At 38.9% G+C, this 22,699-nt stretch overlaps 3 protein-coding genes across 6 annotated transcripts in view; all 3 read right to left on the bottom strand.

Moving 5' to 3' along the window:
* The window catches only part of tbc1d16 (TBC1 domain family, member 16), a 29,031-nt gene extending 23,949 nt beyond the window's left edge, over nucleotides 1-5,082 (bottom strand). For both annotated transcript variants that reach the window (XM_032587520.1, XM_032587521.1), the window contains exon 1: nucleotides 4,975-5,082. The gene's annotated coding sequence lies outside the window, so the exon portion shown is untranslated. The remainder of the gene's footprint in view (nucleotides 1-4,974) is intronic.
* gaa (alpha glucosidase) lies at nucleotides 1,628-14,020 on the bottom strand. 2 transcript variants are annotated; one of them, XM_032587518.1, is made up of 20 exons: nucleotides 13,220-14,010; nucleotides 12,409-12,560; nucleotides 12,124-12,289; nucleotides 11,893-11,989; nucleotides 11,031-11,150; nucleotides 10,794-10,912; nucleotides 10,285-10,416; nucleotides 9,962-10,072; nucleotides 9,752-9,865; nucleotides 9,536-9,620; nucleotides 9,036-9,153; nucleotides 8,739-8,872; nucleotides 8,474-8,625; nucleotides 8,218-8,366; nucleotides 7,981-8,122; nucleotides 7,098-7,196; nucleotides 6,672-6,836; nucleotides 6,317-6,469; nucleotides 4,975-6,192; nucleotides 1,628-4,005 (listed from the first exon to the last, which is right to left on the bottom strand). In XM_032587518.1, the coding sequence occupies exons 1-19, from the start codon at nucleotides 13,742-13,744 to the stop codon at nucleotides 6,127-6,129; spliced, it is 2,799 nt and encodes a 932-aa protein (XP_032443409.1). In that variant the 5' UTR covers nucleotides 13,745-14,010; the 3' UTR covers nucleotides 1,628-4,005; nucleotides 4,975-6,126. The 2 variants fall into 2 exon arrangements, with proteins under 2 accessions (XP_032443409.1, XP_032443410.1); XM_032587519.1 differs by lacking the exons at nucleotides 1,628-4,005; nucleotides 4,975-6,192; nucleotides 6,317-6,469 and adding an exon at nucleotides 6,942-6,993 and having other exon boundaries at nucleotides 6,721-6,836; nucleotides 13,220-14,020.
* A 390-nt stretch (nucleotides 14,021-14,410) lies between these two features.
* Nucleotides 14,411-22,255, bottom strand: samd9l (sterile alpha motif domain containing 9 like). Of its 2 annotated transcripts, none has more exons than XM_032587513.1 (4): nucleotides 22,120-22,255; nucleotides 21,985-22,034; nucleotides 20,758-20,818; nucleotides 14,411-19,544 (listed from the first exon to the last, which is right to left on the bottom strand). In XM_032587513.1, exons 3-4 carry the CDS (start codon nucleotides 20,759-20,761, stop codon nucleotides 14,941-14,943), a joined length of 4,608 nt encoding a protein of 1,535 aa, XP_032443404.1. In that variant the 5' UTR covers nucleotides 20,762-20,818; nucleotides 21,985-22,034; nucleotides 22,120-22,255; the 3' UTR covers nucleotides 14,411-14,940. The 2 variants fall into 2 exon arrangements, with proteins under 2 accessions (XP_032443404.1, XP_032443405.1); XM_032587514.1 differs by having other exon boundaries at nucleotides 14,411-19,541.
* Nucleotides 22,256-22,699: the final 444 nt, after the last annotated feature.

Here is a 22,699-nt window from a genome sequence, read left to right as displayed (position 1 = left end):
AAATTTGGGTCAGAAATATATAAAAAGTCAGCTCTATGTGCAATATAGATGAACAAAGTGCATGTGTAATGATCCTCCGGTGAGAGGATGAGTTACTGATTAAAAAGGTTCCTGGAAATTCTGATAAACTTAAATGTCAAAAACAATTATTGCTTACCACTGAATAGATATGATCAAATTAAAAGGCAGGGTTTTTATTTTTTTATTTTGATGGAATTAAACATCAAATTACTTTACTAGGCGTTCGACTAAATATGGCTGACCATGTAAAAACTTAAAAAGACAGATGAGGTGTAGAGTTTAAGGTCAAATGCAACCCAGCCTGGCTCTAAAGTTGCAGAAATCCTCAACAAACTTCCCCTCCTCAGACACACATGTGCTAATATTTACTGCAGTGTCCTTACTGCAGAGCTTCCCTCACCTCTCCTGACTTGTTCAGCGATTCTCAGAGCTGTGCACCTGCATCTACTAAAGCAGCTTCAGCGCCTGCATGTGTGTGTGTGTCGTAGTTGTGTGTGACTAAATGTTTCCCACCTTCTGCAAACAGCAGAGAAACACAGTGATGGACAGTGAGCAAACACACTCTGCTCCATCTGTGTGAAATTCCAAGCTGTTATCAGGAGCCAACAGATGTCGTCCACGTCGAGCGCTGAACTGGGACCAGCGGGTGACGCTGCCTGAGTTTGAACTGTCCGCTCTGGAGAAAGCTTTGTGGGATAAACTAAACTTTCACTTGTAACAGAAGGAACTCCTTTGATTTAAATGTTTGTTTTTTTTATCCTCTAGTATTAAAAGAAAACATAAAGCAATTAAAGTCTAACATTTTTTCCTTTAGCTTCTGCTTTTTTAATCGGTCCATCCCACTGATCTGTTCTTGTATGGTTAACGTTCTCCATGTTGGATCAAAGTCATATCTGTGTAACCTTGCTCCTTACTTGGCTGAACACTCTGACACATACTCCCCACTCTATCTCTGGAATGTTCCCTCCTTTTTCCTCAGGGAAAGAACGCGGGGGGTCGGGGAGGGGAGCATGTTTACCACCACTTGATTAAGCAGGCACCCCACTTCCTGGTGCCAAGCCTCACACAGGAAGCCTACCAGCACAAGATCTGGGCATTAACTCAAAGAGAAGCTATGTGGTTGGCAATCATTTCACTTCCTTCTAAAAAAGTAGAAGTGCAGCTGTTTTTGAGGTCAGAGATTTACCGTTGGCACAGAAAAAGTGTCTTCTATCTCAAGAACCTTGGTAAGCTAATGCTGAGATTCATATCTAAAAGTAAGTCTTAAAGTTTTGATTATTTGTTAATGCAAAATTAAAGAAAATATTTGAAATACTCAGATCAAATTAAAAACAGATAATTGTGTGCAAACTGATAAAAAAAAAAGTTGAAGAACCTAGCTAAATGCATCGAGACTCTTAACAAGAAGTGTCTATATGTCACGACTGGCTGGAGGCTAAGAGAACAGGAAGCAGATAAAAGAAAAAAATCAAATACAATACAGTTTAACAGCGAGGATTACCTTCAATAGAAAGGGGAATAAACAGAGCACATATAGATAGTGACAGCGTTAGAAGGGTTATAGGTTGGGTTAAGGAAAAAAGACAACTAAACACAGAAGCAAGAGTACTTCTGACAGCAATAGCTTTATTGATTGCTCAGCTTAGTCCATCGGTAAAAACAGAAGTACTTTCTAAGGAGATTTTAAAAAACTGTGTGTGTACTGAGAGTACACACAGTTCATGTCAGGAAGGTTTCAATCAATAACTCAATCCAGAATAAAAAGAACAATTATACAAAGAAGCACTTAGCCAGGGAAACTTTCTGTGAGACAGGAAACTAAATATACATACCTAGTGGTAGTAATAGCTTAGTCAATTTACCTGATTCAGGAAAAAGACACAGCTAAGCAAAATAGCACAGAGGGAGGAGTACTTTCAACAACAAAAAGAAAAGAAAAAACTGTAGACATCAGTAATGGCAGTGAATATGCACTGGTGAGAGCAGAATATGATTGGTCAATATGTTTGTCCAGGAGAAAAAAAGGCTGGCTAGCCGCAGAAGTACAGAGAAAGGAGTACTTTCTATAGGGAAGAAAAACAAGGAGAGTAAGCACAATTTAGTCTGTGCAAAACACAGGAGATAATGGAAGCACTAGTTTTTGTCAATTGCCTCTGTCCAGAAAACGAATACTAATAAACAGAGTGTTCAGAACCAGTATATTTGTACTGAAATATACAAAATAATGAATTTAATTCAGATCAAATCAGACTATCAACTGGACCTGAGTCTGAAATAATCAAACTTTTCTAGACAAGTGCTGCGGCCTCTCTATCCTGCAAGCCACCTCATTAACTACATCTAGGCATAGCAAGGCCCCAGATCTATACATTCACTGTGCAAACAAGGTGCTTCATCAAATAACACCAAACAAAACTGCTTGCTGGTATGAAAGAGTAACAGCAGCAGCTGTACGACATGAAAAATGTTGGTTGACCCCATGTGAACTTTCTGATTATGTGGAATTCAGATCTTTGTACATTACAGTTTTCTGCTGCTTCATAGCAACGAGGAGCTATTTACTGCTGAGCTTCAATGCAGCGGGGTGACAGGGGTCAGTGTCAGGTTCAGATTCAGGTTCACACAGGCTGATAAGAAAAAGCGGCCTCTTGCTCTCACTTCATCCTTAATCCTGTCAACACCTCAGTGTGCCCACAGACGGACTCTCCCCTCTGACCTTTCTGCGTTTCATCAGACATCTCAGGAGTGAGACCCCTTCCTAGATTCACTTCCTCTGTCCGATAATCAATGGAACATTTTTACCCACTTCTTCTTAACCAACTCTCTGACATATTTTTTGAACCTTAAATTAGAGAATAAAAACTACACAAAGAAAGTTCAGCTGCGAGGGCAGCAGCCACAGATAGCTTCTCACTTCTGTTGACATGTGAATGGAAGATCTCTCTTTCATATCCACTATTCACGAGGTTGCCCAGGGCAGCTGAAAACAGATCACCCTGAAAAACAAGATCCTTATGGACTTTAAGTCGTGATTAAACTCTTTTGGGTGTTTCAAAAACATGCTTCCTGTTTCAGGAGGAATGTTATCTTAACGATTATGTCATAAGCTAATATACAGCATCTCCTAAAGGTTCAGGACCAGAAATTAAATCCAAAGAAGACCTAAAAACTCAATTGCAAACTAAACAGCAAAATGTATAGCCCTGCAGAGGTTAGACAGCCACTAGTATATTGTCGTAAAGCATTAGGTGTACGATCGCATCTGGTTTCTTTATCATCATCACAGCTTTTCTTTAAATTGTTATAATAATGAAGGAAGAATCTTGAACAAGTTTACATATCTAAGATCGGAGTTTGTCAAAATTTGTGAAGCAAAAGTACAAGGTGTAGAATATTAGAAAGCTAGTGCATTTTTTTGCTTCTTTCTGAAGTTTTTATCACTTTAAATATGTAAAAGGAAACAAAACCAATTCTATAGTCTTTTAGTATCTGTTCCTGACAACTAAAAAGAACAACGGCTGGAATTTCAATTTGATATTTACATTTCAAAGCAAACATTTTTGTACATTTTTTATGCTTTGTTTTTCTATAACTGGTTTGCAGTGAGAAAATTCAGTCACCACAACATGCATTTTTTTAAATCACAAAATAAATATAACTACATTAGAAAACAAAATAAACAAAATATTTTGATTTCACCCAGGATAAATATATTTTATATGTCTTGTTGCTTTTCCTATAGCCCCATGAGCCACAAGGAAAAATAAAAATAAAAAAAAAACACTCCTCTCTAAGTGAAGCAAATACTTTGCAGGGTTAAAGTGCGATTGACTCCTCTATGAGAGCACAACCCCATCCCCAGATAAATTTTGAAAAAGTCCACCAAAATGGGTAGAACCGAGAAAAGAGGACGGTGGTCTTCCTGTCCTGCAGAATAACCGTCAGAAGTCAGAGCACAGGAAAGCCATTCCCTCTGTGTCCACACTGGAAACAAATCACACATTTGTTAAGCTGAGTAACGCAATCGATCAAAGCTGGCCACAGCCATGCACACTATTCCAACTCCTGACTCTCCACCAGGTGAGGCAATGAGTGAGATGGTTTTATACCTGGACTAAGACTGTGATAAGGTTGTACTAAGCTGTACCACTGCAACCAATAGGAAAATTTGACTGTTTAAAGCACTGTTCGACCTAAGGAGGCCAGCACTGAGGCAGTTTTAGGCAAAATATTGCAGAACTAAACAAATTTACACACAAAAAAAGCCAAAATTTGCACAAAAACATGAAGATGGAGTGCTAAATACTTACAGTTTATCAGCAACATAATATGGGGGTTAGTTACACTATAAATTGTGGATTTGAGGGTGTCGACTTTAACAAGAGGGGGCAATTTTTTTCTCCATTTTGGAGTCTTATTTTCATTCTAAGAAAATCCACGTTAGCAAACCATTCATGAACCAAAGTCAAATTTAATTAATTTGAAATTATTCAAAATAAATACTTATTATGTCGATGCGTTTAAAGCTCTAACAAGGAAGAAGTCTCAGCTTTCAGTTCAATGAAGATGGAAATCTAGCATGTGTATTTTTCTCAGCAGCAATTCTTAGTATTTGCTGGGTGAGTGAGGATGTTCTCTCCCTGCCAGCCTGCTTATGGCGGGACAAGCCTCGGCAGCATCCGCCTGACAGCAGCAGATGGACAAGGCTATTTACACCAGGCCTAACATTAGTTCCTCTGGGTTGCATGTCCGAGCAGGGACTCTGTCAGTACCACCTCTAATGTGAATATTTTAGCTGTCAGAGGCACGCCTGAGGTTCTTTGCAATACACACTATGTAAAAAACATGCATGCTTATCGGCCACAGTGAATGATACAGTGACCGGTGTGCATACACCTGCTCCAGCGACAAGAATAAATGAACAGATATAGCAGCAGCATGGAGAGCTCTCACCTTCAGTCCCGCCGCAGGAATCTACAGCCCACTCCGGACAACCATCTCTGCAAGCGGACAGAGCCCCAGCGCTACGAACCGGGCCTGGGTTCGGCTCCTTTCCACGGGTTTAGCTCGGGTTAATATTAACTCAGCTCTCTTTTTTTCTTTTTTTTTATCGCAGAGGTTTATCACTCTATGAGGCACCGCCGCACGCCTAACTGCTGCTGTTTCAATGGCAAAAGTATACACTTCCGCTCTGGACTTTCAAAGTAAAATGACCTTTAAGAAGTCATATGCCTTTATATTTGAAACATGCTTGACACTTTAATGTAAAATACAATGGTTTTTACTTCCTGAAATATCTTTGCCTCTTTAATGTCTTGACTTTACGTCACAGCCCCTAACCAATCATTCCTCATATATAGCTACTTCCGGCACGTAGTATTATTGACGCATAACTGGAAATTTGGGATTTTATGATGGATTTTAGATCTTTTGTAACTCTGGTCCACCATCAGGACCAGAGCTGGATTCAGAGCATCATCACACTTCTGCTGTCTTCAGCTGCCTGTTTAAAACCGGTTTCTGACAACACAACAGCGCCCTCAAAAGATATGCATAACGAGGGATATTTTTCAGAAATTTTCAGGTTACAACCTTAAATTTCAGTAGGATTTTGTTTACTACATCAACTCAAAGAAGAGGATGAAAGAGTGGAATGTATTTGGATTAATCTGCCTTTACTCTGATGCTTTGAAATTTATAAATCCATAAATTCTGTGAGGGCAAATTCAGTAATTTGTAATTAGAATTTTTTAAATAAATTTATTTTTAGTAATGGATCTTGCGGTGGAATGACTTGACTTTGAGGAATAATAAAGTATTATCAGCAAGCAAATGCAGCATCTTTTCAAGGTCAAAAAGTAAAATCACAAGATAAAAATTTCTTTTTTGTGCATATTTTACAAACACTATTTACAAAGCAATATTTACAAAACTACTTTTATATATCCACTAACGGATCCTGATTTTAAAAAAAAACAAAAACAAATGACTTTTTAGTTTACATTCAAAGGCTTAAAGAAAATCTGCTGGTGTGATGACAGAATAATGCAGCTAATCATTTTAGCAGCCCAGGGCAAAGGCAAAGAATATGACAAATTTGGTGCATCAAAGAATCCACTGGACTGTAAATATCTTTGACATAGGCAAGGCCAGAGGAGTCACTGTTAGAACCTACAAGAACAAGCACAAAGAAAAATGTGGTTCAGTTTGCAAGATGGTGAACTGGAAGGCATTGTTATTTTTGCTGTAATCGAAAAGCATCAAAGCAAAACGCACTGTCTAACCCAGAACTCACCTTTGTGTCAGTCTTATACGTAAAGTCTATAACTTTCTCTCCATTAACCAAGACATAAAGAGGTTGTGAAGGCACACCAAACACCTGGACGCCTCCCAGAAGAAGACTGGCCAAGGCTCCATTGAGGTTGAGAGGGTTGCTGACCATCTGCGACTGAAGTAAAGCAGAAATAATTAAACACATCTGTTAGTCAGAGTCCAAATAAATTCCTAATCATATTTAGGATTTACAATGATTAAAACTTCCAGATCAAACACAACTTCAGTCTCATCTAAGGTGCATTAAACAGACTTCAAACGTCTCGAAAGGGTTTAGTTAAGGTGGTATGAATATTTCTGCTAACCACTATACCTACCTGTCCAGCAGTGAAGTTAACATAACAATAATTTTGTGTTTCAAAAGTTCTAAGGCTGTCTCCGTCATCCCAGAACAACTCCCCCCGTGCCCAGCCACCAGTGGACAGCGCCACCGTCAGGAAGAAATGGTTTTCACGTGAAGCTGCTGTGGTCAAAGCAGGTTCCTTCACAGAAAACAAAAGAAGATTATGCAGTATTTCAAAACTGTTTTTTTTTTATTGAAATACAGCAACACGTTACGAAAGACACTATCAAGCTAATGAACATACCAGAATTAACCTTCAGACTGATTTGTGCAGTTTATCAAGCAAATCCTGTAAACTAAAACACGAGGAACAAATCTTCACTTTATCCATTAAGCCGAGACAAAAACTGAAATAAAATCCAAGCTACTTTCTCTGTAATTCTGTAGAGCGGACTCCCACCTGCTGGGGGATGATGTGCCCCTCCCTCACATGAACATTGATTGTTTCCAGAGGGGCCGATAGCTGAACGTACTGACCGTTACTGTGGAACGGCTGACCCTGTGAGAAAGCAAGAGATGCAAGTGAAATAGAAAGGTCTTTTAAACTTTTACATGTGGCATTTCATATTTTGTATAACCAAACACTTCAATGTATTTTACCAAGGTACTATGTAATAGACCAACAGTAGTAGTGCATAATGGTGATGTGTAAAGAAAATTATGTATGACTTTTAACATTTCTTGCAATTAAAAAAGTGAGAACATTATTTTGTCTTTCAAGACATTTCTCTACTTGCTTTGCCCTTATAAAGGCTGATCTTTTTTGCCCAGTATTCTTTGCAAAATAGCTCAAGATCAGTCTGAATGGATGAAGAGAGCCTGTGAAAAGAATTAATTTTAATCTTTAGGCATTATGTGTTACCAATTAGCACTGATCTTTGACTGGACCATTCCAACACATGACAACTATTTAATCTTTTATTATAGTCTCACATATTTGCAGAGGGCTTTCCACCACATATGGGGTTTTGCACTTTGCCCAAAAGGTTTAATTTTGGTCTCATTTTAGCAGAGCACCTTTATTCTGTGATTTAAAATACACAAGTGGACTCTATTTACTACTTTTGGTGAGTTAGGAACCAAATTGGTTGCACCGACCTTTATGGAGGGTTTTGGAGTAAAGGGACCTAAACACAAAAGCACTTATCCAATTTTTTGTGTAAAAAGATTTCCAAAAAAAAAAGCACATCAAAGTTTGTGGTTGTAGTTGTAAAATGAAAATATAAACAGGTTCAAAAGGTGTAAACACTTTCATAAGTAACAAAGACTGCACTGCTACTTACATTGTGCAGGTGGTACCAAGTGCCAGCAGGTAGGTACGCGCTCAGCTCTACTGCCCCTTGCTCTAAAACAGGACTGATGAGAAGTGAACTCCCCCACAGGAACTGTTGGTCTATGGTCCGACAATGAGGGTCGGTGGGAAACCTGAGAGTTACAAAAACACGGAGAAAGGAATGAAAAGGGGTTGAGATATTTTAGTTTCATGTGACATTAAAAGGACAGAAGAAGAAAGTACATACTCCATGAAGAGGGGCCTAGCTACAGTGTCAGCAGATGTGTGTGCGCGATGGAAGAGTGTATAGAGGAACGGGAGAAGGGAGTAGCGAAGGTTCAACGCAGTCCGCATGGCTGCTTGGGCCTTCTGTCCAAATACAAACGGCTCCTGAGGCTGAGGGACAGGACAAGTGAAAACAGGGAAACTTCTCATAATATGAAACAAACGCTCACAAATCCCCATTACACTATAAAAACAATCACATAAACTTTGAGTCTCACAGCATTGGGCTTGTCATTGTGGTTCCTCATAAACGGATAAAAGGCGCCAAGCTGCATCCATCGCACACACAACTCCTCGTTGGTGTTGCCTTCAAAGCCGCATATGTCCGCTCCCACCAGGGGGACTCCGAACAGGCTGAACTGCAGCACAGCTATGTAAAAATAGTACAAAAGGAAACCATTGTATTCTGGCGCAAGTTTGTATTGAGACTAAATTTCCACAAATATGCACCGGCATGACCTTTGACACTTGGCATTTACTCACCAGGGATGGAGAACCGAAGTTGCTCCCAGTCACTCCTCACATCTCCTGTCCACACTCCAGAAAATCGCCCGATGCCAGGGAACGAGGAGCGAGACAAAACAAAGGGTCTCTTCCCCTGAATGTTCATGAGAGCGCTGAGAATGAAAACATAGTAAACAGGATTAATGTGCAGCAAAACCAATACCTACATTTGCATGTTAAGAAGTTGCTTTATTGTAGTTTGTATCTCTTTATTCTTGAGTGTTATTTTAGAATAACCCCAATTCAAGTAATAATAACATGGTTGCATAGTCTGACCTGTGCGTTGCATAAGCTTCAGTCAGTCCGTACAGATTGTGCAGGTTGTAATGACTGGACAGCTGCTGCTGTGCCGACATACATATGGTTCCTGAGTTCAACTGGCCTCCAACCACCCCTGTTTGTGTGATATTTGGAGAAGATATATAGCTAAATGTAATTGGGGGAAAAAAAGTTTGTTTTTTTTTCATTTCCTGCTATAAAGTATTGCTACCCCTTCAACTTTTTCAGATTTTTTTGTTATCCCAAACTTCAAAATATTTTATTGTAATTCTGTGGCATAAAGTAGTGAAGAATTGTTATGTGAAAAGATATACTACATTAATTTCAAATAATTTCACAAATAAAAATCTAAAACAGCCTTTTTATTCATCCCTATTGTGCATTACATTTTGTTAGTTCATTAAATAAAATCCAAAATATATACAGATTCAAGAGGTGTGAATACTTTTTTGGGCTACTATAGTTGCAAGCCAGTGATAAGTATCTAATACACTCACTAGGTGTGTATGGTGGTTTCTCAAGCTCGCTGTCAGGGCAGCCCACCACTGATCCCTGGACAAAACTGGACGGTTCATTCATATCCTGGTAGGAAGCAACAGCACAATGTCAATTATTTTAGAGATTTAAGCTTGTAAGTACTCAATCAGAAAATATGTCCTTTAGATGTAAACCAATGATCTGTTTAGTATGCTTCTTTGTTTTTGTGTACTCACAATCCACAGACCATCTACAGGAACTTTAGAGAAGAAGTCTCTGATGCAGTCCTCCCACCACTGCCTGGCCTCGGGTTTGGTGAAGTCAGGAAATGCTGTTGGGCCAGGCCAAACCTGTGTGCACGGGACAAACACCTGGCTTATATGAAGGTAAATGAAGAGCTTAGTACTCAGGTGACTCAATATAATGATCTAAAAATGGGCTCAAACCTTGCCTATCAGAATGTCTCCAGTTGCATTCTTAATAAACACGTCTCGTTTCACACCATTTTCAAAAGGCGGGTATGTTCCAGGGGGGCTGGTGCTGCTAATGCCCGGATCCTAGGGAAGAAACAAACCAAGATAAAACACTGGAGTTTCACTGTAAAAGAGTTTTTCTGCCATCTACTGGATAAGTTGGTCAACGACTACTTTTACTTTCTTTTTATTGAAGTTGCTGTGAAAAAATGGTTGTAGATCCTGCTTCCTTTCTGAACTCTAATAAAAAAAAAAACTGTAATAGTTAAAAATGTCAAATTTTAAAGATGTCCTACCAGAATGAGAATGTACTTTATGCCTTTCTTATGAAACTCCTGGACCATCTCCGGAAGATCACCAAATCGCACAGGGTCGAAGGTGAACACCCTTCGCTTGTCTGCATAGTCCAGGTCATTCCACTGCACATCCTGGAGGTGAAAAATATTAAATACTCTCAAAAATAAATGAAGCAACTGCATCAAAATATTTATACTTTCGACTTTTACAAAGTCTGACTGATTTTGGTATAACTGATCCTGTCTGTATTATTATAAAAGTAACAAAATTACTGACCCTTTTGCAATATTTGCAAACTTAATTTTTAAAGTTCTTTAATATGTTTCTACAAAATAAAACCAAAATTTTCCAGATCACTTCTCTCTGCATGCAATCAAGATTTATGCCATAATTAAGAATCTAACATATTACTAAACTCAGATATGTGGACTTTTAACAATCCAAATGTGTAAAAGACTAAGTATATTTTTTCCTACATACAAATAGCATGTGGTTTTGTTTCATTTACCATAGGAAAGTTTGCACTGTGCATGCGTTCTGCAACCATGCGGGTTGCATTAGTAGTTGTATATCCCCAGCGACAAAGATGAAAGCCCAGAGACCAATAAGGAGGCATCATGGGATACCCTGGAAAAAAACAAAAAAACAATGTCCACTCAAAAGCTACAAGTCACATACATGTTTGTATGTCTCGTACTATTTGGATATGTGTTACTAGAGCTCAGTAAAACAGGAAAATACATACCAATGACCTGGAGGTATTGTCGTGTCACACTTTGAGGGTCAGGACCCAAGAAAATGTACAGATCCAGGATTCCACCAGTGGATATCCATGTGAGAGCTGGTGTTGGCTGCAGTATCACTTCTACAGAGACATTTCAAAGGAGTTGCATATACTATCTATAAGATACAATATGTCCGCAGAGTAGAGACTTTAAAAAAAGAAACATCACAAAAAGATTACGGAGGTTTTTGATTAGCTTTCACTGAGTTTTATTACGCATCTCAGTTTACATTTAAAAACCTCTGTTTTAGGTTACTTTTTTTGTTTTCCGTCTACATCCAGCATCCTCCAGTCACACATTAGTGCATAGAAGTGACACAAATATCCATAGTTTTCAAAAGAAAATTTGAAAAGTGGGGTTTTCATTCGTATTTATTTCCTTTGTGAAATGTAATTATTGTAAAGAAAATAAAACATTGTGAACACATTGTCCTTATGTTGACACATGGTAGTAGCAGCATCATGCTGTGGTAATCTTTCATCAAGGACAGGAAAGCAGGTCAGAAATGAATTGAAGATAGATGCAGTATTTTTTTCTATGATCTACAACAGCCCTAATATGTCATTATGGAGATAATAACGTAAAAAGATGCTAAAACTCTAAAGGGTATGAATACCTTTTGCAAAGCACTATAGAATAGTATGTTTATTATCCAGTAGGAAAATTATGTGAAGAAATTTGCACCAGTCAAATGGAAAATAATCAGAAAATGTTTGGATGATGAGATGAGACAATACATGAAAATGTATTATTTTGCACATGTTTCAGAGAGGTAAAATAATTTATGTCAACAACAAAGTGCAGAGGGAAAGAGAGGACTACCGATTGCATTGCTGTTGAGAAGAAAAACCCCATGTGCTAAGCCGTCATCTTCCTGCACTATGTAGAATGGATGGGAGCCATAGAGGTTAGCGTCAGCCTGTAGTGAAAGACAGAAGTTTATATATACAGCAGGAATGCATATAATTCATTCTGCTGAATATCATTCTGCTGCTAATATTTGGAAACCGACTTGGTGCACTCAGGTTGGTGCACTCACTGTAACTGACTCACATGTGGTGCCATGTCTCTGTTCCAAAGAGTCCATGATGTCCAGTTGAGGTCCAGGACGAGAGAGGTGTAATGTTCTCCAAGGCCGGACACCAAGGAGGAGGCAAGAGAGGTGGACAGCTGCAGGTATTGGTCAGCAAACAGCAAGGGAGCAACTGTGGTGTTCATACTAAACTCAGAAGGCAAAGACACAGATAATCTTTTATCAATTTCTTACTAATAATGGCAGCAGACAGGAAAGGCTGAGCAGGCATGACCTCCACAGGGATTAAAGACAGAGATACATACAGAACCCTTCCATTGGACTTGCGTCGCACTAAGAAACCGAAGGGATCATGCTGGAATTCGGTTGTGTAGAGAACATCCTGGGCATATGCTTCTGTCTGAAAGCTACCAGCTGGGAGGGGGACTTCATACCGCTGAGAGGATGGATCCTTTAACTACAGAGAAAACTTATGTCATTCAAACCCAAAAACATTCACATAATCATAGGTGAAGGATTAAAAGTCCTGAGAAAAGTTATTTAAATAGAGCTTATCTTGGAAGAGACATTTATACACTTAAACCTTTCCCTTTTTTCTTTGGTTATTTCATTTCGCGTGTAAATAATTATCTGCAGAAGTTACCCAATTAAATAACTAAACTGAGTCAATTAGAGGTTTTATTTAAACACTGGAAATAAACGGGGTTCACCTTCCATCATCACAAATACTATAAAAATTAAGTGGCTTAATTCAAAAGCACATCTCACTTTACTTATTTTCAAAACCACATATCATTTTTGTTCCACTTTGCAATAATGCACCACATTGTGCTCCTCTAACACATAAAATCTCATAAAATAAAAAGTTAATGCATGTAATGTGAAAAATTTGGAAAAAGTTCAAGGGGTATGAGTGCTTTTGGAGGGTACTGTAAAACAAACTCAGAATCAGGCTATAATAACATTTAAATCTAATGCATTATATTCAATTACTGGCAGAAACAATCACAAACTGAAAGAAAGCTCTAAGCAAAGCAAAGCACTGAGAAATCATGTTGGGTGCAAAAACACTTTAAATGATAAGAATTGCACACATTTTGATTTTTAAATACTCACAACAACGTGAAAGCAGCTTGCAGTCTCCGCTATGACTTCCAGGCTCAGAGTGGCGATATCTTTGGGGAGATAGGAAGGGCTGGCCCTGGTCAGGGTGGCAGTCTGACCCTTCTCACTGGGGGTGAGGGGTCCCATGGCATAGCCTGGGTACAGGGCAGGGAAGAAGCACCAGGGTGGTCCTGCAGATCCAGGTAGAGGAGCATAGCAGCACCCCCTGTCCTCACACTCCTCTTGGCTCAACAACCTGTCCCTGCCACAGTCAAACCGACTCTCTGGAGCTGTGGTGCATTCAGTTTCTCTGGAATTTTCGGTTCTTTGGGGAATATCTGGGTGGATGTCACTCTTTGAAATGCTCTTTGGTTCTCTGGGATAAGAATAACCAGGCTTTTTACGTAGCATGACTTCATAATGATCAAAATGATCTGACCTAACGAGTCTGCCTTCATTGCTGAACAAAAGATCCTTGTATAAACACGCTAACAAAGACAGAGAAAGGAGGAGCACTGTGGTAGACAAAATACCCATCCTTTTCAAAACACTTAAATAAATTCCTGTTTAGCACACCGTGCTATGTCAAAGCTATTGCTGCTAATTAAAAACATATGACTCAATAAAAAAAAGACCCGATGCACGGTGGCATATGTATAATTGAAATTAAACTGTTATTAACAAAAAGAAACCACAGGAGTAATAAAGCTGTACCGATGTTAAAGCCAAAAGCAGCTACAGACGTAGCAACAGAGAAGCTAAAAACAGTAAGGTAAGCGTGCTAGGACAAACAAACTAAAACGCAATAAATCTGCCTCATAACCTAACCAAAACCAATGGATTGATTTTTACCTTAATGTTGAACAATATTTTTGCTACAAATTTATAGAAACAATGTATATATTTCTCATCTTTAGATTAATTTGCATCAATAAAAAATAATGAAACATTCAATCAAAAATGGAAAGTCAGAGGACATCCACATCCAAGTCTTGGAGGAGAAACAAAAATCTAGAAGGAACTGTCATTATAATAATGCTACTGAACAAGAACTTTAAGCAAAAACATTAGAGATAAATGTCACTTCGCTACATCTTTAATTATTTTTCTCTCATCTTCTTTATGATTGACAAGTCTATCTTTAAAACATGGGCTTAGCTGAAATAATTTGTATCAAATTCGATAGATTCAAAATGATACAACTTCAGTTTTTAAAAAAGCTTTTTAATGCATGCAGATATGTTACAAATAGGGCTTTGAAAAACAAACACATTTAAAAGCTCCGACGATTCCTTCATGAGACAACATAAACCTTTAACATGTAACAAAACCAGTGCTCATTTAATTTGACATTCAGCATATTCCAGCATGATAATTCATTCAATTAGCAAAATTAGGTTTTTCAGTTTTCATAAAGTATATTGGACACTTAAGGATTTTCTTGATTTAGCCATGGAAAACATTGTTATTCAGCTCACAAACATATTGGTACAATACAATTACAAAACAGCAGATAATGGTCAACACTTTTTATGAAATTTTCTTTATGTAAATACATTGAGAAATATTAAAAAGAGCAAACAGTGAGAAATGTCCATAAATAACCTTACCACTAACAAACAACAGTGCAGTACTCGATAACTAACATAATAACTTGTGCATCAGCTTGTTTTGTGAGATTAGCATTTAATAAAATGCTAATCTCACAAACAATTCTAATTGTTTTGTGACTGCTACTTTTTGACAAGAATGTTGCATGCAACGGGACCTCTAAAGGTGAATCCCAGGTAGAAGGTAATGTTTTCATTACCATGAGGCACCGAAGGCACAAAGAGAGGGAGGATATTAAACTTTTTTTTCTGGGGACCCTGAAGGTACACCACCCTGTCCTCCGTCCATCCAGAAACACGTTTCAGCATGGTGGCAATTTCGGGACTTTTCCATGCCTCACCGCTGAACCACTTCAGGCGCTTCTCAGAGACTGAGAACCCCTTTGTGATTTTGTCAAACTTTCTCTTGTGGACAAATTTATCCAGCCCATTCCCGTTTCCCAGGAAAAAATGGGTGTAGATTCTTCTTTTCCGCTGGGGAATGTCTTTCATCTTGGCCCAGTAGCCTTTTTCAAGGTGCTCAACTGCCGACTGCACAATCTCATATTTGCTTTGTCTCTCTTGGTCTGTATCATTATCCTCAGGCCAGAACAGTATGGTAAGCAAGAACAAGGCACTTGGAAAACATTTCTTTTTATCAGTTGGAAATTGGCGACAAAGAGCTTGTAGCTCTTTCAGCGGGTCTGCTTTTTGTGGTTGAAGGGACAGACAGTTTAGGGAAATGTGTGCTGCTATGTAATTGACAATATCCCCTTGTGTAAATTTGGCCTTTAATGGGTTGCTGGGATATAGAGTAAGGATATGCTCCAAACGACCTACTGCATCCTTTTGGTCAGCTAGTTTTGAAAGGATCGATATTATGTTCCCTCCACCAAGATGATAGATAATCATGCGTTTCTGAAAAGGTGTAAGTTTGCTTTCAATCGGCTGGCATTTTTTCAGAAGCATAGCAGAATCTGCTTCACTGAAGTACTTGCCATATTCAGCAGATTTCTTTGCCAGCCATGCGAGTGGATGACTTATCTTTTCTTCAGGACTCTCAAGCGTCTCCTCTTCATCTCCAATGTCTGTCTGGAAGTAGCTGAGGTCCTCTGAAATCCATTCCAGGGCATCTTGCATTGTTTTGTGAAGTTTCTTCAAACGGCCATGAAATGGTTCCCAGGCACGGTCGAGTTCCTCTGGGATGTAATCTGTTAACAAGTACTTCATACATTCAGCGTGGCCATTGGTTCTGTTTGCAAACACTTGAAGAGAGGAGATCAGTTTGAGTAGGTTGCACCCAACTTCGACCTCAGAAAAAAAACCATTGCTATTAACATCTTCCATCTCTGCATTGGCTGCCCTCTCACATTCTTGAAAGCACTCAAGAGCTTTCAGGGCGGTCTCCACTGCATCCACTGTGTCTTGGGGCGTCTTTGGTTTGCTCTCGTTTTCTATTGCTTTGCATTTTGCTTGGAACCATTTTCTGTACACCTGCCCTTTTGTGTCTAGTATGTATGAGTTATTGGGCAGCTGCTTAGCTGCTGTCTCCGCCCAGTGTTTTGCCTCTTCAAACTTCTCGTAGGTGTAATGAAGTCGAGCAAGCTGTTGTGCAAAGAACGGATCTTGATTGAAACACTCGAAGGCTTCTTTTAACAACTCAATTGCTTTGTTGGGGTTTTTCTCAATGTTACACACATGCTCAATAAGGGGAGAGAAGAAAGTATCAACTTCATCCCCTTTACTGATTCTGGACCGCCTTAGGAAGAGCTGTCTCAAAAATGTCAAATACTCCTCCCTTCCAAATCGGTGGTCAAACAGCACCTTCTCGCAGAGCAAATTCATTGCCAGTCTGCTTTGGGTCTGTTTGCCCCCCAGAAGTTGTTGCAGAATTTCTTTTGCAACAAGGGGGTGGATGATTCTGATTGATTCAATGTGCGTCTTGTCATCTCTGAGGTGCAAGAACACCAGCTTGGCCTGATCACTGAGTAAACTCTCAAACGCATGCTGACGGAACCTCTCTAGGTGAACGGTTAATGCAAGCAAAGCTTCACAATGAGACTGAGAGATGAAAGAGTTTTGAACATAAGTGTTCAGCAAAGCAACATAATGCATGAGATGAGTCACAACAGATTTTTGATCAATATCCTGAAGTAAATGTTTCACAAAGTCTTGAATGTAATCCTGGGAGAATCCTTCACTCATCAAAACAAATGTTAAAATGAACTTAGGTGCATAGCGTTCCTCGAGAGTTTGTCGTTTACCAGCAAACTTTCTCTTTTCCTGATCAGACAGTTTGTGGGTTACAGACACATTCTGTAGCGGAGACTCTTTGCATTTCCTCTCTGGATTGTGGGAACGTCTGCAGCCCAACAAGATGAAACAAAGGGTTCCATATTGGATTTGCTTAATGTTCACAGCAACCTCCAGTTCATTCCTCAGATCATCTATATATTCCTTCTCAGTGTCTTCAAAAAGAAGCAGCACAGGGAGGCACATCTGTGTATCTTTTTCTTCATATTCTCTTAGCTCTACAGCATGCTGAGCAACAACAGAGGCTGGGTAAGACTTCACAACTGCACATCTCAGATCCTTTCTGTTGTGCCACAACACCTGTCTTGCCACAGTGCTACCACCACTTCCTGGGTGATGGTAAATGTTTATACAGTTTACAGGAGTTTGATCAACATTGAATTTCAAGACATCATTAAGAAGTCGGGATGTCTCATGGTAAGCATCTCTTTCAATTACGTCTTCAACATACTTGTGGTCAGCAAGCCAGAAATTGAGCCAGGTGACTCTCCCACCTCGGTAAAACTGCTGTTCAATGTTTTCTTTCTCCTCCTTGATGAATTCTTTGGTGCTTTCATCACAATGGTTAACGGTGAGAATTTCCAGGGAGTACATTTGCTCTTCTATCTGTGTTTCAAGAAGACATGTCCCTTTCACAAAGACAGGCAGGTGTTTCCTGACGTGTGCTTTGATGGTCTGTACATGCTGCAAGGTTGCATTAACATGACTCATCTTCATCCCAACAATGCTCGAGTTGTTAACAGCTTCTTTTCCACAGGAACCCTCTGCAAAGCTTTGCCACTTGTGGTAGTTCTTTTCACATTCACAGATACAGATTATGTCCTCATGACCTTCCATGTCTGTGAAAAACTCATAAAACGTGTGCAGGAGTGGCTTTTCTACAGGGGATGTTAGCAGAAAAATGACTTGAAATGTCCCTTTTGGGAGGATTTGTTTACAGATTAGAGACACAGATTCCCGCAGGAAAGTCATTTTTGTCTTGATCCAGGTCATTTCATCACATGACGTTTCATTCCCTTTGAAATCGGAGCGGCCATTGCAAAAGATCCAGCTAGTCTGCTCAAACAGATGCAGGTGGTTGGTGAAATCCTTTATGTTCATGCCAGCAGGCATTCTGTAGCTCTGCAGAAAATGCATGTTTGCAGCATGGTGCTCAAGGTACTTGCTACACAGACCTGATATCTTTGAATCTGGGTCAAAGTCAAATACACAGAACACATTCATGTTGAGCAGCCAGTCGATATTACTGAGATCGCTGGATTTGAATTTGTTTGTGACTAGTATGAACCATTTGTCTTTTGTGATGAATTTCTTTCCACTTGTCAGGAGCATTGTGAGCTTCCTTCCAAGATCTTGGCAGATCTCTGGAGCAATGAGAAACTGCTTTTTCTCTGCTTCGTCTCTTTGAGTGTCCCGATCCTTGACTCTCTGGTAGAAATCCCCTAAGTCTTTGTCACTCACCGGCTCAGTCTTTGAGCCAACCCTTCGAAAAATCACTTCTTTCTCAAACTCTAATTTGTTGGTCGCCTCTTTAAAATTTGGCAGGCGCACTGTATACACCCTATTCTTCACAATGCTTAGTAAAGGCACAATGTCTACCTCCACCACATATCTCTTTTCTGTACTTTCTCGATCCATAACTTCAATGAACCTTGGCGGCCGCACACACTGAAGTACTTGCTCCTTGTCAGAGCGGAAACTTTTTTCACTGAGGTCCAAAGCATCCACAAAGATGTCCTTTTCTTTTATGAGAATCCCAATTATCTCACCATGCACATATCCTTCATTCTCCTTGCTGTCCATCACGCCAAAATGTATGGTGCCATTTGATCTGATATTCATGCAACCAGTTGCGAATTTAAAAACTTCCCTGGCAAACTTTGCTTGGAGTCTTGTACGGTCCAGTGTGGCAGCTGTAGCAAAAGACTTGTATTCATGGCAAGGAGATATTAAATTGAAAGCCCCTGATTCAGGTTGGAGGACTCTGTGCTTTAAGTAGATAAAATCAATCTCATCTTCATCAAACGGTCTTGGTTTGCAGTCCTCCTTTGAAGACAACACACATTCTTTCTGAACATTTTGTCTCTCTTTAGAAACTTCTCTGTCTCTGACAGGAGCTTCAGAACTTTCCTCTGCTGTTTGAGAACCTTCAACTGATTTTTTTTGCTCCAACTCAGACCTTTTGCCTCTAGTGATTTGTTTGTTCTTCTGAGAGTTAAGCAATGCATCTCTTTTTTGAATAACCAAATGAGCAGGTCCCAATTTCATGCAAATCTTTGTTTTTAAAAAGTCCTCTGTCAGAGCAAGCAGGGTTTGTCCATCTACTTCCTCTTCATGGAGCTTTTTTATATATTGCTCCTTCACTCCAATCGATCTCAGCCAGGCACTTACATCAGACTCAGTCCAGTTTATAGGTGACTTCTCAAGGTGTTCTGCTAGAAAGAAGAGACAAAAATACTTAAACTTCTATTTTTTGTAGAGATCAGAAAAACTATTTTTTTTGTAATGTTTACATGTTGACACATGTAAGCATTACACACATACCCAAGTTTGTATCTCACTTATTTTCTAGAGATTTTTATTGACTTCCTTCAAATTCAGAAGTTTGTGTAAGTCTACTATGCCTTTAGTGCTTTATGAAAGCCCAAATGATAACGTACAGGTTTGATTAGCCTCTGACAGGTTAATTCACAAGAGTTAACTGGAGACACACCTGTAGATGTTTTGAAGGCAATAACTGGACCATACCACTTTCTTATGTGACATCATACAAAAGCAGAAGAAATCAGGCAAGATATCAGGGAGCTAACTGTGGATCTCTACAGATCAGGTTCCTCCCTGGAGGTGAATTACCAGATGTCTGAAAGCACCACACTCCTCTGTTCAATTACATGCAAATATTAACACCAGGGATATGTTTAGGTATCATACCGTTTAGGAAAGAGATGGGCTCTGTGTCTCAATATGAATCAAATGAAACACATTTTTTGTCTAGGTGAAAAATGTGCAAATCACCTCCAGACCAAAACCAAAAGCCCTTGTTTAAAGGCTGGCTTAAGCTAGCAAAACAGTGTTTTAATCCATCGCAAAAAGACTTAATTGCTGAAAAAGCCAGATTACAGATTGGCAAATGCATTCAGAAAGAGAAGATGTGCATTAAAAGAACACAATTTTAATTGTGGTGGGGGAAACAGCATCAAATTGTACAAATGTTTTGTTGTAAGAGGGACCGTTGTACTTTACATAATAAATTGAATCATCGGGAAAGAACATGTTGTGGAAACACCTCGTGATTATCTTTAGAGTCTCAGAAAGTTTAAGCCTGACCACAAATAGGTCTTCCATATGAACAATGAACCCAAGCATGCCATCAAACTAGTTTCAAAGAGGCTTACTGACAACACAGTCAAAGTTTGGGCGTGGCCAACATGCCCAAACTTTGGGAGTGCTGGTCCAAAGTTTGAGCCAACACGCCTGAGTCAACTGAACACAAAGCCTTGAACTTAGTCCCATAGAAAATCTAGCACAATAATAATATCGACAATATTAATTGACCTAAAACCAGAAATGCTAAGTCAAAATTCATGTTAGACAATGAGAACATATGATTAAATGATTTAACTGTATATTGAGTGCAGGTAAACTTACCCATGGTTCTTTTTCTTTTTCACTTCCTCAGCTGTGACATTTGCATCTCATTATCTCCACCCTGCAAAAAATATAATAATGCATGAATGCAGCAAAGTATGATTTCCAACGTCACACTAACAGTCAAACTTTTAATTCAATTCACTATATTTGTCCCTGTGGGGCAATTTCAAGGCACAAGTAGTACAAAAAAACACAAGAGTATTAACTCACACAACAGAATTCATTAAAATCACACATAAAAGTCTAAATATATGTACTTAGTACTATAGCAAACATGATGGTATCAGTGTTATGATCAGGCACTGCTTTGATGCCTCAAGTGAGGAAAATCCTGATGGAGAAAGTTAAAAAGTATATACTCAAAAATACAAAATGAAGGTTTTGGAGTGGCTTAGTCAAAATCTGGACTAAAATCTGTTTGTTGTATGACATTAAACAAGTTGTTTTGCTTGAAAAGCCTTTACAATGGGTGAATGTAAACAATTTTGCAAAGAACAACCAGTTATTAGTTTAGGGTGGGGAACAAACATGGAGAAGCAGCATTCAGCTCCTATGCACCACAAACCTGGAACAAACTTCAAGAAAACTGCAAAACAGCCAAAACACTCAGTTCCTTTAAATCTAGACTAAAAACCCCACCTGCTTGAAGTTGCTTTTGAAATATAATCATGAAACATTAATTAATAATCTGATGTGTAATGACTGCAAAATGTAATGTTGACTGTGTGTTCTGACTTTGTATTTTTGTGCTTTTATGATGTAAAGCACTTTGAAATACCTTGTTGCTGAAAGGTGCTATACAAATAAAATGTGACTGACTGATTTTTTTTCACATAGGGCCACATAGCTTTTTGTTTACAAATAAATGAAATATTTTTTTTTGAAAACCTGATTCTCTATTTACACAAATTATCTGCGTCTGATAATTGTCTGATTGTCTGAAACATTTGTTGGACAACAAACATAAAAAGATGCAATCAGTAAAGGAGAAAATACTTGTTCACACCACTTTATGAGAGCAGACAATACAAATCATTATCTGTAACACAGTATCTATAGTTTACTTCTAGATAAAAGAAACAAAGCAAAAAAATGAGCTGAACATAATGCAAAGTGCTGATTCATGCTACAAGCAAAAACATGCTGCCAGTCTAATTATATTATCAATACTTCAGACAGACCACAAAATTAGATAAAATTCCCTAAATGTACAGAAATACTCACTTCAGCAGATTTCCAGAGTGAGTCGTGCGTCCCATGAGGCTCGCCCAAGGCTATAAAAAAAACAGAGGAGGATTATATGAACGGTGAGATGCGGAATGTTAAATATGGAAAAAGATTAACAAACCCGTTTCTTACGTTGGATGGAAAACGCGAGAAAAACAGACGGTTTTAGTTACTTTGCCGCCCAGAGCTGCTCTGTCTGACCAACCGAGTCTTTCTATTCAGCTGCAACTCGAGTCAAATTCCGGGCTCCGGACCGTACTGCGCATGCTCAGAGCCTCTGATGCCTTGAGTTTCGGTTTTGAGGAAACTAACAGGGCGGAACATCATAATTATACCTTTATAGGACACAAAACGTCATAATATAACGGGGCAATTACAGTTCTACTGAATATATTTACTGATAGGAACTGTTATTGAATTGCCTTAAGATAAAGAAACAAGCCTTTAACCAACTTTTTCTTTTTTAATGCTACAGGCAATTAGGTAGTGGATTAATATTTTATAGTATTTCAGTGGAATTTAATATGAACTAATACAAAGTGGAAGGAAAATAATGCTTTCAACTTTTTCATTACTAAAAATCTGAAAAGTATAGCATGCATTTTTATTGCGCTCCCCTCCAAGTAGCCGATTATGGGATAAAATTGGTTGGAACCATCAGACTTGGTAGGTTTGTAGGATAGGCTCATAAAACTGCATGAAGAGAGGTGAT

The sequence above is a fragment of the Xiphophorus hellerii genome, chromosome 16 (genome assembly GCF_003331165.1).
Source record: "Xiphophorus hellerii strain 12219 chromosome 16, Xiphophorus_hellerii-4.1, whole genome shotgun sequence".
Taxonomy (NCBI): Eukaryota; Metazoa; Chordata; class Actinopteri; order Cyprinodontiformes; family Poeciliidae; genus Xiphophorus; species Xiphophorus hellerii.
This window is presented reverse-complemented; position numbering and strand designations above follow the sequence as displayed.

Coding starts and splice junctions, on each gene's coding strand:
- gaa (XM_032587518.1), bottom strand. CDS start 13,744: ATGGGTATTTTGTCTACCACAGTGCTCCTCCTTTCTCTGTCTTTGTTA. Junction 8,123..8,217: donor GCTAGGCCCCTCTTCATGGA/GTATGTACTTTC, acceptor TGTAACTCTCAG/GTTTCCCACCGACCCTCATT. Junction 6,470..6,671: donor TTAACTTCACTGCTGGACAG/GTAGGTATAGTG, acceptor GCTTTACTTCAG/TCGCAGATGGTCAGCAACCC.